Raw genomic sequence first — 14437 nt, forward strand, 5'->3', positions numbered from 1 at the left:
AACTTTTGGTATGTGTTTATGTTTACTGTTACTCAGTTAACATTTTAAAATTTGCGTGGTAATCTTTCTCTATAAGGATTCTTTATAAACACTATGCTTCATTTTCAAGCAGTTAGAGATTTTCTGGTTAACTTTTTGTCATTGGTTTGTAGCTTAATTCCTCTGTGATTAGAGAATCTATTCTCAGTGATGCCGCACTTAGGAACTTATTGAGGGTTGGTATGTTGCTCAACATAGGGTCAGTTTCACTTCTACTTGGCAAAAATACTATATATTATGCTGTAGCATTCATTATGCATGTCAGTTGTTTCCAGTTTTCTCAGTATTCATTTCATATGTTCTATATAACCTTGTTTTATTTTGTTTTAAATCTACTGGTTTTATTACTAGTTGAGAACTCTTTTGATCTCCACCTGGGATTGTGGGCTTGCACATTCCACTTTTATATGTTATATTAATTGTAGCTAGACACATTTGAAACCAATAAGATGCATTCACATTGAAAATAGTGATTTTGCAGGGAGGGGGTGTTTGACTCATTAATCTTTACGTGCACACCTCTAATGTGGGTAGAGATCTCTTTATTTAATATTATAAATTTATTTATTTATATACTTTATTTTTGGCTGCATAGGGTCTTTGTTGTGGTTCACGGGCTTCTCATTGTGGTGGCTTCTCTTGTTAAGGAGCACGGGATCTAGGTGTGCGGGCTCGTGAGCTGTAGAGTGCAGACTCAATAGTTGTGGCACGTGGGCTCAGTAGTTGTGGTGTGGGCTCTAGAGCTCAGGCTCAGTAGTTGTGGCGCACGGGCTTCGTTGCTCCGCGGCATGTGGGATCTTCCCAGGCCAGGGCTCGAACCCATGTCCCCTGCATTGGCAGACGAATTCTTAACCACTGCACCAACAGGGAAGTCCTAGAGATCTCTTTAATCTCCAGTAATTCTTCCTACCTCAAAACCTAACTCTCACATATTAGTATAGGTGCACCACTTTGCAGGGAGGGTGGAAGGTTATTGTCATGAAGGATATCTTATCCTTTTTTTTTTAAACACCATTTGTTATTTTTAATTGGGGTTTTTTTTTTTTTTTCAACTTTCGGGTTTTATTTATTTATTTATTTATGGCTGTGTTGGGTCTTCGTTTCTGTGAGACGGCTTTCTCTAGTTGTGGCAAGTGGGGGCCACTCTTTTATCGCAGCCTCTCTTGTTGCGGAGCACAGGCTCCAGAAGCGCAGGCTCAGCAATTGTGACTCACGGGCCCAGTCGCTCCGCGGCATGTGGGATCCTCCCAGACCAGGACTCGAACCCTTGTCCCCTGCATTGGCAGGCAGACTCTCAACCACTGCGCCACCAGGGAAGCCCTGTTATTTTTATTGTTGTCTTTCGTTAATTCCCCTGAGTACTACTGTTTTAAATTGTTCTCTTTTGTACTTTTTACTTGTTTTTAGTGGGCTTTTAGGTTCAGAGCAGACTTGAGCAGAAAGTACAGAGTTCTTACTTGCCTACACTACCTGCCTACACTACCCTCCCACCCCCCACCACAGCCATCCTTGTTAAAATCAGTGAATCTATATTGACAGATCATTATCACTCAAACTCCATAGTTTACATTGTGGTTCACTTGCTGTTTTCTATATTTTCTGTTTTGACAAAGATGTCTTATTATAGAATAGTTTCACTGGACTAAAATAAAATCTTCGCCGCCTCTTCATCCCTCCCTTCTGTGAACCCCTGGTGACTACTTGGTCTTTGACTTGCCTCTATAGTTTTGCCATTTACAGAATGCCATATAGGTGGAATCATACTGTGTGTAATCTTTTCAGATTGGCTTCTTTTACTTACTAATATGCATTTAAAGTTCTTCTTTGTTTTTTCATGGCTTAGTAGCTTTTTTTTTTTTTTTTAATCACTGAAAAACATTCTGTTGTCTGGATGTACCACAGTTTATCTGTTCACCTACTGAAGGACATCTTGATTGCTTCCAAGTTTTGGCAGTTGTGAATAAAGTTGCTATAGACATCCATTCATGTGTGGGTTTTTGTGTGGACACATATTTTCAACTCATTTGAATAAACCAAGGACTGCAGTTGCTGGATTGTATATGTTTAGTTTTAGAAAAAAACTGCCAAACTGTTTTGCAAAGTGGCTGTACTAGCATTTGGTTTTGTCACGGTTTTGAATTTTGGCCATTCAAATATGTATGTTTTGGTATCTGGTTGTTTTAATTTGTAGTTCCCTAATGACATATGATGTTGAACATCTTTTCATATGGTTATTTGTTATTTGTTAGTCCTTTTTGGTGAGGTGTATCTTCAGGTCTTCTGCCTATTTTTCAGTCAGGTTTTTTTATTGTTGAATTTTAAGAGTTCTTTGTATATTATGTATAACTCCTTTATTTTGCAAATGTTTTCTCCCAGTCTTTGTCCTAGTAACTTGTCTTCTCATTATCTTGATAGTCTCTTTCATGGGGCAAAACTCATTAATTTTAGTGAAGTTCAGCTTGTCAGCTCTTTGTTGCCTTTCATCTTATATCTGAAGTTAGCACCAAACCCAAGGTCATTTAGATTTTCTGTTATGTTATCTTCTGGGAGGATTACAGTATTGTGTTTTACTTTTAGGTCTCTGATCCACTTTGAGTTTTCATTGTGAAGGGTGTATGGTCTTGTTTCTGAATTCATTATTTTACATATGGGTGTCCAGTTGTTACAACATTACTTATTGTAAGGCTTTTTTTCCACCATTGTTATTGTCTTTGTTCCTTTGTCAAAGATCAATTGACTGTTGGTATGGGTCTATTTCTATATGTTTCTTCATTCCTTGAACTTTATATTTGTCTTTAGGTATGTAAACTTTTAGGCACAGTTTTCAGCAAATGCAAAAGTTGAATTTTGCTTTTTGATCCACTCAATCTTTGTCTTTTAATTAGTGTATTTAGACCACTGATGTTTAAAGTGATTATTGAAATAATTGGATTAATACCTTCCATATTTGTTACTATTTTCTATTCATTGCTCTTGTCCTTTGTTCCTAGTTTTGTGTGACACTTTCCTTCCACCTTTTGTGGTTTTAATTGAGCATTTTATGATTCTCATTTCTCTCCTTTTTTAGCATATCAGTCATAATTTTTTTCCTTTATAGTGGTTGCCTTAGTGTTTGCAATATACATTTCTAACTAATCTGTATATTCACTTTCAAATAACACTATACAGTTGTATGGGTAGTTTAAGTTCCTTATAATAAATTATTCATAACTCCTTCCTCTTGTTCTTTATATCACTGCCATTATTTATATCATTTACCCAGAATCTGTTATCCTTAAATATATTGTTGCTTACATTATTTTGGACACATTATGAGTTCAAGTAAGAACTAAGATAACAAAAGTATTTATTTTATCTTCACTTAACTCCTTTTCTAATGCTTTTCCTTTCTTTATGTAGAACGAGTTTCTGACCCAATCACTTTTTTTCTCTCTGAAAAACCTAAAATTTCATGCAAGGCAGAACTACTGACTATAAATCCCCTTAATTTTTGTCTTAAAGATTCCTCCTTCACTTTGAAGTGTGTTAGTTTCCAGCACAGAGAATTCTAGATGGGTAGTTGTTTTCTCTGAACTCTTTGTTTTTGAATTTTTATTGGAGTATAGTTGATTTACAATGTTGTGTTAGTTTCTGCTTTACAACAAAGTGAATCAGTTATAAATATCCATGTATACACTCTTTTATAGATTCCTTTCTGTATAGGTCATTACAGAATATTGAGTAGAATTCCCTATGCTATACAGTAGTTACTTATTAGTTACCTATTTTATGTAGTATTGTGTATAAGTCAATTCCAATCTCCCAATTTACCCCTCCCCCTCTTACCCCCTTAACTCTTGAAATATTGTGGAGTGATTTTTTCTTCATGGCTTCTGAGGAAAAGTCTGCTATAAATTTTTTTTTTTAACGATTTTTTTGATATGGACCATTTTTAAAGTCTTTATTGAATTTGTTACAATATTGGTTCTGTTTTATGGTTTGGTTTTTTGGAGGCATGTGGGAGCTTAGCTCCCTGACGAGGGATTGAACTTGCGCCCCCTGCATTGGAAGGTGAAGTCTTAACCACTGGACCACCAGCGAAGTCCCAGCCTGCTGTAACTTTTATCCTTGCTCCTTTATAGGAAAGATTCCCCAGCCCCCCAACTAATGACTTCTTTCAAGATTTTTCTTTACCATTTACTTTTTGCAGTTTGAATATGATATACCTAGGTGTCTGTCTTTCTTTTTCAAACATTTATCCTGCTTGTTTTTCTCTGAGCTTTTTGAAACTGTGCTTTGGTGTAAGACATTAATTTGGGGAAAATTCTCAGTCATTATTGTTTCAAATATTTCTTTTTTTCCCCCTCTCTTTCTGCATTCTGGAATTCCAAGTATGCATATGTTACACCTTTTGTAGTAGTCCTTCAATTCTGCCTCCCTCCTTCCCTCTCCTTCTCTCCCTCTCCCTCCTTTCTTCCTCTTTTTTCTTATCTTTTTTCTCTTTGCTTTCCAGTGTTGGAAGTTTCTCTGGACATATGTTTAACCTCAGAGATTCTTTCCTCAGCTGTGTCTGGTCTACTAACGAGCCGATCACAGGCATTCTAAATTATTGTTAACACTGTTTTTGATCACTAGCATTTCCTTCTGGTTCTTTATTAGAATCTCATCTCTCTGCTTACATTACCCATATCTTCTTTAATGTTTACATTTTCCATTAGTGTCCTTGGCACATTAGCTGTAGTTAAAGTTTTGATATGATAATTCCATCATCCCTCCTGTATTTGAGTCTGATGCTTGCTTCGTCTTTTCAAGCTATGTTGATTATCTTTTAGTATGCCTTGTAATTTTTTGTTGAAACCTGTACATACTATATTGGATGGTAGTAAGGAGGGACAGAATTACTTGAGAGGGCTAGTATTGGGTATTTCTCTTTCTCCCTCATGGAAGGCTATATAGCAGGCTAGAATTTGCTGTTTTTCCTTATTTCAGGTTGGTTAGGTTCTGATAAAAACCTAGGCGAGGGCTTCCCTGGTGGCGCAGTGGTTGAGAATCTGCCTGCCAATACAGGACACACGGGTTCGAGCCCTGGTCTGGGAAGATCCCACGTGCCGCAGAGCAACTGGGCCCGTGAGCCACAATTACTGAGCCTGCGCGTCTGGAGCCTGTGCTCCGCAACAAGAGAGGCCGCAACAGTGAGAGGTCCGCGCACCACGATGAAGAGTGGCCCCCGCTCGCCGCAACTAGAGAAAGCCCTGGCACAGAAACGAAGACCCAACACAGCCAAAAATAAATTAAAAAAAAAAACAACAAAAAAACCCCTAGGCGATTAGGCTCTGGTAAAAGTTTTTCCTGAGGATAGGAGCTTTTAAGAACAGAATGCTTGGGGGCATATTTCAGAATGGCTACTTTGCACCTCCTCCTCAAAACACAAGGGAATTTTTCTCTGATCTTCACTGTGAGAACTTCATAGAACTTCTGGAAGTAAAACTCAGAAAAGTGTGGCGGTTCCCTTAAGTTTAGAGCCCCCCTGGAGTTTTAACTCTCAGACTTTCCATACTCCGCTTCCAGCAGTTAATGAATTACAGTTTAGGTTTTCTTATCCCAATGCAATAGTATCCCCCGCCTGCATCTTATCCCCAAGGAATACATTCCGAGACCCACAGTGGATGCTTGAAATTTCAGGTAGCAGCGAACCCTGTATATAGTATGCTTTTTCCTAACCATTGATACCTATGATAAAGTTTAATTTATAAATTAGGCACAGTAAGAGGTGTACAATTTTATTTTATTAATATTAAGATACAACAATTGTTGGGGACTTCCCTGGCTGTCCGGTGGTTAAGACTCTGAGCTCCCAGTACAGGGGGCACGAGTTAGATCCCTGGTTGGAGAACTAAGATCCCTCATGCCACACGGCTGCCTAAAATAAATAAATAAAATAAAATAAAACAGTTGCAGTAATAACATACTATAATAAAAATCATGTGAATGTGGTCTCAAAACACCTTGTACAAGTGTAATGCCTTTTCCATCTAAACTAAGCATTTATCATGCACTGTGGCTATAACTTTCGCAGTTAGAGGTGGAACAGCAAACCTAGCACGAATTTCTTTCTCCTTCTTCACAGTTTCACAGGTAGAAAATTCATTCTTACCATAGGTGTTAGTAGCCTTATATGATTTTTTTTTCTTCCCTTGTTAATTCAAGAACTTTCAGCTTTTCACCTTAAATACTTTACAGCTTTTCTTTGGCATTTCTGAATTGCCAGAATCACTATGCTTGTGCTTGGTGGTCATAATTAAGTAAAATAAGGGTTTCTTGTAAGAACACAACCACTGCATTACCAGGACAATATGATAACCAGGTGATAACCAAAGTGATAATATTCTTGTCCAGTACAAGGACCAGGTGGGGCAGGAGCAGGATGGCTTGAGATTTCATCAAGTTACTCAGGGCCCATAATTTGAAAACTTGCGAATTGTTTATTTCTTGAATTTTCCATTCCATAGATTTAAACTGCAGTTGACTGTGGGTAACTGAAACTGCAGAAAGCAAAACTGCAGCTAAGAGAGGGATTACTGGTCTGGTTTCCATGGAGGTTTCTGCTTGTGGTTTTCTGCTCTGGTAATTTTTGATTCTTTGTGTCCCCCTAACTCTATTTTGATTTTGTGTGCAGCAGTTTTCCCCTTTGACCTTAATTAACTGGTCTATGTGAGAAGAGTTGTTGATTTTCATTTTATTCAGCTCTTTTATTTTTTAAATATTCCCTTACTGGTTCTTTTTGAAGTATAGTTAATTTACAGTGTTGTGTTAGTTTCAAGTGTACAGCAATATTATTTAGCTCTTTTAATTGTTAGGAAGGAGTGACAACTTACAAGCTCCTTATATATTGGACTGGAAACCAGAAGTCTCTTCCTATACTTTACTTTCTTCTTTTTTGTGTACTTGTATTTAAGCATCTATATTTTATGTAGCCTATGGCTAAGTTGTTTTTTTTTTTGTAACTTAAAACAACACCCATTTTCTCACAGTTTTGGTGCGTGAAGAATTTGGGAGTGGATTAGCTGACTGGCTCTGCTTCAGTATCTTTTTTTATGGTTGTGGTCAGCATGTCACTTTGGATTATAGTTTTCTGGAGATTTGACTGGGTTTGGGGACTTCATTTCCACAGTGGCTCACTCAGATGACTGTTGGCTGGGGATATCAGTTCCTTACCACGTGGGCCTCTGTACCTGTGCACATTGCCTTCAAGACACTGTGATAAGTGTCTTCAGGATATGGTACTTAACTTTTTCCGGAAAGATTGCTCTAAGAGAGTCACCAGAAGTTATGGTGATTTCTGTAGTGTAGCCTCAAAAGTTACTCTTTTCCACACTTCTGCGTAAAGATTTGTAATTACAGAGGTGAAAATTCAGTACAACTGTATTGTACTGGCAGTAAACATTACAAAAACTGATGTTCTCTAAATTTAATCTGGTTAATTCATGTAGTACAATGTAGCTATTAATTAACTTTTATAAGATTCTTAATTATGTGGAAAAATACTCATAGGTTGACAGGAAAAGATATCTGTGTTTTCCATTTTGTCAAATATTTATAGATATATATTGACAATAAAAAATTTATATTTTCACATAACCTGTGTTGGCATCTGAATTGTTAAATATTGCACGTTATAAAAATTTAAATCTGTAATATTTAATTTTAAGGCCTCATCACCTGATTCCTTCAATGAGAATTCCCCAGCAGCTCCTCCAGATGAACAAGGTCAAGGTGATGCTCCACCACAGGATGAAGATGAGGAACCTGCGTTTCCACATACTGACCTGGCAAAGTTGGATGACATGATCAACCGGTAAGTTCGTTGTTTTGGGCGAGGTTTGTTGGTTGGTTGTGTTTTTTTGTTTTGTTTTGTATTGGGTTTGGTGTTTTTGTTTTATTTTATTGTAGTGTAGTTGATTTACAATGTTGTGTTAATGTCTTCTGTACATCAAAGTGACTCAGTTATACACATATATATTCTTTGTCATCTCCTTTTCCATTGTGGTTTGTCACTGGATTTTTAAATTAATTAATTAATTAATTAATTAATTTGGTTGCGTTGGGTCTTCATTGCTTCACACGGCTTTCTCTAGTTGCATTGAGTGGAGGCTATTATTCGTTGCGCTGATTTACAATGTTGTGTTAATGTCTTCTGTACATCAGAGTGACTCAGTTATACACATATATTCTTTGTTATCTCCTTTTCCATTGTGGTTTGTCACTGGATTTTTAAAAAAAATTAATTAATTAATTAGGTTGCGTTGGGTCTTGGTTGCTGCACACGGCTTTCTCTAGTTGCATTGAGTGGAGGCTACTATTCATTGCGCTGCACAGGCTTCTCATTGCAGTGGCTTCTCTTGTTGTGGAGCATGGGCTCTAGGCATGTGGGCTTCAGTAGTTGTGGAACATGGGCTCAGTAAGTTGTGGCTTGTGGGCTCTAGAGCACAGGCTCAGTAGTTGTGGTGCACGGGCTTAGTTGCTCTGCGGCATGTGGGATCTTCCTGGACCAGGGATCAAACCCATGTCCCCTGCATTGGCAGGTGGATTCCTAACCACTGTGCCACCAAGGAAGTCCCTGTCACTGGATATTAAATATAGTTCCCTGTGCTATACAGTAGGACCTTGTTGTTTGGCCGTCCTGTGTATTATGGTTTACATCTGCTAATCCCCAACTCCCAGTCCTTCCCTCTTCTAACCTTAGGGTTAGTTTTAATTTTTTTTTTTTGTAATGGAGGCAATAAACTAAAAAAAACTATCAGCATTGCAACTGGTAGTAAATGAGAAAAAGTGGACTTCAATGTTAGTCATCTTACTGTCCTTTTTTTATATATATATATAAATTTATTTATTTATGGGTGCATTAGGTCTTCATTGCTGCATGTGAGCTCTCTCTAGTTGCAGCGAGCGGGGGCTACTCTTTGTTGTGTGCAGTGCGAGGGCTTCTCATTGCGGTGGCTTTTCTTGTTGTGGAGCACGGACTCTAGGCATGTGGGCTTCAGTAGTTGTGGCTCGCGGGCTCTAGAGTGCAGGCTCAGTAGTTGTGGTTCACGGGCTTAGCTGCTCCGCGCCATGTGGGATCTTCCGTGTCCCCTGCATTGGCAGGTGGATTCTTAACCATTGCATGACCAGGGAAGTCCCTTACTGTCTTCTTAATAACCTTCACATTTTAGTCATTACCAAATACTTTATAACTCATTGTTCCTAATGCAGGCATTTGTACGGAGTTTTTAAAATTGAAAGACGATGATAAGGATAAAGTTGTTAAAATATGATATGTGATCTTACTTGGTATGTTTCTTGCCTAGAACTATATGTGGAGATTTCCTTTTGAGTGTTTATGAAGTTCATTTCTCCATGGTATACTGACTGCTAGAGTTGCTCAGTGACTTTTGTTATTTCTAGGATGTCCATTTTCTGTAGGAGTCCACTTTTTCTCATTATTACCAGTTGCAGTGCTGATAAAGTAGTGCTTTTCTAGTTTATTACTTCCAGTTTTTTATGGATCAACAACAAGGTCCTACTGTATAGCACATTACTGTAAGAGATTGTATTATTGTTTACTTTGTCTGATGCTTGTTATTACTAGACTGTACTTCTAATTAGAACCAGAGGACTGAGTTATAGTAAATCCTTAGTGGCAGGGAACTAAAAAAGATGCTTTTCTGTAACTAAAAATAACCCAAAAAGGTAGTATCAATTTATGTCTAACCGATGATTTGTAATAAGAAATCTTTATCAAAATAAGAATATTTGGGAATTTTGCTATATTTCAGGAAGGGTTTAAGGGATAGATGGAAGTAAGTTCTTTAGGGGAAGTAATGGGTTAGTAGTGGATATATTCCTAAATGACTGAGCTTTTTTAATATTGGGGAAAATACTAATTGGGTGTGGTGGTATCTGTATCATTGCTTTGATGTTGAAGTATGCTTATTGTATAAAAGCTTGGAGACCATATGAGTCCCATAATCTTCAGGAGAGGTTGATAGATCATCCTGTGAAGGTGAATTGAGGAGAAACCAGCCATTTGTCTTCTCATTTCTTTTGTCTGTTGTGAAGAAGACAAAAGAAAAGGTTGTCATACTTGTTTTTTCTCACTAATAAACCTGAACCTCAAAAGAACACTTTTTCCTACTAACCTTAACAACTGGTATACACTTAATTAATAATTATTTTTAGTTTTAGTGGTCTGTGAAAGTTATTAAATGAATTCTCCCTTAATGCTATGTTTGTAGTTTTACTGCTTTAAAAAATTGTGTGTGTAAATACAGTAGCACTAAGCAAATAATTTGCCAATCTCTTTTTTAAATTTTATGATGAATACATAATACAGTCAGGGTTTTTTCACTTTTTCATGGTAAAAGCAGTTGCAGTAGGTAAGTTATTTATGGTATTTCGTTTGTGCTCAAACTGCAGCATTTTAAAACTCTATGTTAATTTTTAGGCCTCGATGGGTGGTTCCAGTTTTGCCGAAAGGGGAATTAGAAGTGCTTTTAGAAGCTGCTATTGATCTTAGTAAAAAAGGTGAGTTTATATTTTACTGTACTTTTCATTATGTATGCTATTATATATTTTTTCACATTTAAAAAAAAAAATTTATTTATTTTTGGCTGTGTTAGGTCTTTGTTGCTGCATGTAGGCTTTTCTCTAGTTGTGGCGAGAGGGGGCTACTCTTCGTTGCAGTGCGCGGGCTTCTCATTGTGGTGGCTTCTCTTGGTGCTGAGCACGGGCTCTAGGTGCGCGGGCTTCAGTAGTTGGTGACTCACGGGCTCTAGAGTGCAGGCTCAGTAGTTGTGGTGCTTGGGCTTAGTTGCTCCGCAGCATGTGGGATCTTCCCAGACCAGGGCTCGAACCCATGTCCCCTGCATTGGCAGGCAGATTCTCAATCACTGTGCCACCAGGGAAGGCCCCACGTTGTTCTTGAAGGCTTTGTTTTTTTCAATTATAAAATCCTAGACTACACTATATCGCTAAACTTTCTAGTAGTAGGGCTTATGTATATTAAACTCAGAGCAGAACGTTCATAGAAACCGTAAGACAGCCTTTAAGGACCTCTGAGTCCTTTAAAATTTAATGCAGAATTTTATGATTATTCATGTTTCTAAGGACAAGATCTGTTGTTTTATATATATATATTTTTTTAAATTTATTTATTTATTATTTTTATGGGTGTGTTGGGTCTTCGTTTCTGTGCAAGGGCTTTCTCTAGTTGCAGGAAGCGGGGGCCACTCTTCATCGCGGTGCGCAGGCCTCTCATTATCGCGGCCTCTCTTGTTGCGGAGCACAGGCTCCAGACGCGCAGGCTCAGTAATTGTGGCCCACGGGCCTAGTTGCTCCGCGGCATATGGGATCTTCCCAGACCGGGGCTCGAACCCGTGTCCCCTGCATTGGCAGGCAGATTCTCAACCACTGCGCCACTAGGGAAGCCCCTGTTGTTTTATATTTTTACAGAAGTTGTTTCTTAAAAGTCAAAAATATTTTTTAGAATGTAATAGATTTAAAAAATCTGTTATGTGAAAGAGTACACATTATAGCATATTTTACAATTTAAAAACACTGTGTGGTCATATGACTTCAGATATTTTTGTAGACTTTTTTTTTGTACCTAAACCATTTATATGTGAGAAATACGTTAAATTGCAAAATAGTTCAGTAAAAAATATTTTAGCTCGGCCATTTGAATCACTTACTAAAAAGCCAGTGAATCAAATGACATGCTAATGGAAGCCCCATCTGTTATTGTCTTTGTAATAAGCTGTCAAGATTGTATGTTTGACATTTTTTTAAACACAGAAAGGTTTTTTCTGAGAAAGATAAAAAGTCTTGGGGGCTTCCCTAGTGGCGCAGTGGTTGAGAATCCGCCTGCCAATGCAGGGGACACGGGTTTGAGCCCTGGTCTGGGAAGATCCCACATACCGCGGACCAAGTGGGCCTGTGAGCCATAACTACTGAGCCTGCGCATCTGGAGCCTGTGCTCCACAACAAGAGAGGCCACGATAGTGAGAGGCCCACGCACCGTGATGAAGAGTGGCCCCCGCTTGCTGCAACTAGAGAAAGCCCTCGCACAGAAACGAAGACCCAACACAGCCAAAAAATAAATTAAATAAATAAATAAATAATTTTAAAAAGTCTTGGGAAAGAAGGGTCGTGTGTGTGTGTGTGTGTGTGTCTGTCTGTGTGTTTTAAAGCAATTAACAAAATCTGTTACCAGATGTAAAAGTTTTATATTGCAACTTATCATTTTTCAACGACTTTCTTCTACTAAGAGGTGCACCTGAATTCTTGTAGCAGATGACTAATTTTTGTTGTATATTGTACTTAATTAAGGCCTTAAAGGCTAAAACAAAGGGCAGTAGCATTATATTTTCTGGGTCATCCAGTGAGGAGTTGAAATGGGCTATCCACAGGTGTATTTACTGAGTGTAATGTCATTAGGCAAATTTTACCATCTGTGATACCTTGGGAAATCTGATTCCATGGCAAGGGTAATAATTTTATTTAACTTACAGAGACCTAACATTTAAAGAATGTTTCATGATTTTTAAAAAAAAATCTTACAGACATAATCTAGTGTCCTATGGAAATATCTTACCAGATAAAAAATGTTTCTCAACACTCAAAAAAAGTTTATTGTGGTTAGTTTGGGTTGTATTTATTTATTTATTGAAGGGTTCATGTACTAGACATGTTTTAGGTCCTGACAATATACGATGAACAAAAACTGAAAATGCTACTTAGTTTAATAGCATTGCCATTCTGTGGATGTATATCATTTTCAGGGGCTTTTCTCCACTTTTTTCTGGGGTCTCGGTTACTGTATGAAGCAAATTTTACATTTTTATGGAAGATCCTGGGTTTAGCTGACATACCAATAAGTATATGATTGAAAGCACAGTATACTTTATTGTACTAATTTAATGTTTCTGAGTTATGACGAGTCACAAGTCATCTTTTTGGATGAAGGCACATGTGTCTGTTCTATTAAATCACACAAAAGTAAAAAGAAAATGCTTAGATGCCAAGAAGTGAGAGAACTAATTAGAAAGACAGGATTCATCTTTTAAATTTTTTTTCAAATAAATTTGTTTACTTATTTATTTTTGGCTGCGTTGGGTCTTCGTTGCTGTGCGTGGGCCTCTCTAGTTGCAGCGAGTGGGGGTTCCTTTCTTTGTGGTGCACGGGCTTCTCATTGTGGCAGCTTCTCTTGTTGCGGAGCACGGGTTCTAGGCGTGTGGGCTTCAGTAGTTGTGGCACGCGGGCTCAGTACTGGTGGCTCGGGGCTCTAGAGCGCAGGCTCAGTAGTTGCGGTGCACGGGCTTAGTTGCTCCGTGGCATGTGGGATCTTCCTGGACCAGGGCTCGAACCCATGTCCCCTGCATTGACAGGTGGATTTCTAACCACTGCGCCACCAGGGAAGCCCTTCATCTTTTAAATTTGATAATAAATTATTTACAGGAAAATGAAGTTTTTAAGTCACTGTTTAAAAGTTGTGAACTGTTATTTTCACTGAGTAAAAAGAAATGGTTTGTATCCCCTATCTACTCAGTAACTGTCTTTGTTTTAAAGTCTAGTTTAAAAGTCTAATTTCAGAGCATTTTCATCGCATTCATTAATTTGATGTAATTTTATACAACTCAGTGTTACTAAAGTTTATTGAGTATAGTATTTCATTTTTCTGAGTTACATGTTTTCAGTGTAAATAAGTTACCATTTAACCTCTTTTGATAACGCCCTGTCTTGTTTCAAAAGCTACAGTACTATTTTTTAGTTGGAAACTATAATAGTTCATAACAGTTTAATGATGTAATTGGCCAGAGAACTTTTTACTTTGTGTCAGGTTTAATTTTTTCACCTTTTCTTAGGTCTCGATGTTAAAAGTGAAGCATGCCAACGTTTTATCCGAGATGGGCTAACAATATCTTTCACTAAAATCCTTATGGATGAGGCAGTGAGTGGCTGGAAGTTTGAAATTCATGTGAGTCTTATAATTTATTTTGGAGACTCAGGTTTACATGGTAATCCCTGTGGGTTTGTCTCTGGAAAACATTACTGTGAATAATGTATCAAGTCTGCTGATGTATTTGATTCAGTTAAAGGTCTTTTAGGATGAGCTTGACATTTTGAGTTATGAAACCTTTGCTTCATCTCTCACCTGGAACCCCAGGTCCCTGTGACCTTGTGTAAATTTCATCAACTGTATTGGGTTGACCAAATAGTTTGTTCAGGTTTTTCCATAAGATGTGATGGAAAAACCCAAACAAACCTTTTGGCGAACCCAATATGTGTTTTTGATTGGTAGAGTCCCCCTGATTTATGTACCAGTAAGAAAGATAAATACCCCAAATGGGGAATATAATAGGAGACTCCCAGTATAGCTGGC

The 14437-nt window shown here is 37.8% G+C and overlaps 1 protein-coding gene across 4 annotated transcripts in view; it reads left to right on the top strand.

Moving 5' to 3' along the window:
• The window catches only part of LOC137757680 (ubiquitin carboxyl-terminal hydrolase 9X-like), a 145547-nt gene that overhangs the window by 27008 nt on the left and 104102 nt on the right, over positions 1 to 14437 (top strand). For all 4 annotated transcript variants that reach the window (XM_068534289.1, XM_068534290.1, XM_068534291.1 and 1 more), the window contains 3 exons: positions 7728 to 7873; positions 10502 to 10581; positions 13920 to 14032. In XM_068534289.1, the coding sequence (XP_068390390.1) occupies positions 7728 to 7873; positions 10502 to 10581; positions 13920 to 14032 (339 nt within the window). The remainder of the gene's footprint in view (positions 1 to 7727; positions 7874 to 10501; positions 10582 to 13919; positions 14033 to 14437) is intronic.

This window comes from Eschrichtius robustus, assembly GCF_028021215.1.
Source record: "Eschrichtius robustus isolate mEscRob2 chromosome Y unlocalized genomic scaffold, mEscRob2.pri SUPER_Y_unloc_3, whole genome shotgun sequence".
NCBI lineage: Eukaryota > Metazoa > Chordata > Mammalia > Artiodactyla > Eschrichtiidae > Eschrichtius > Eschrichtius robustus.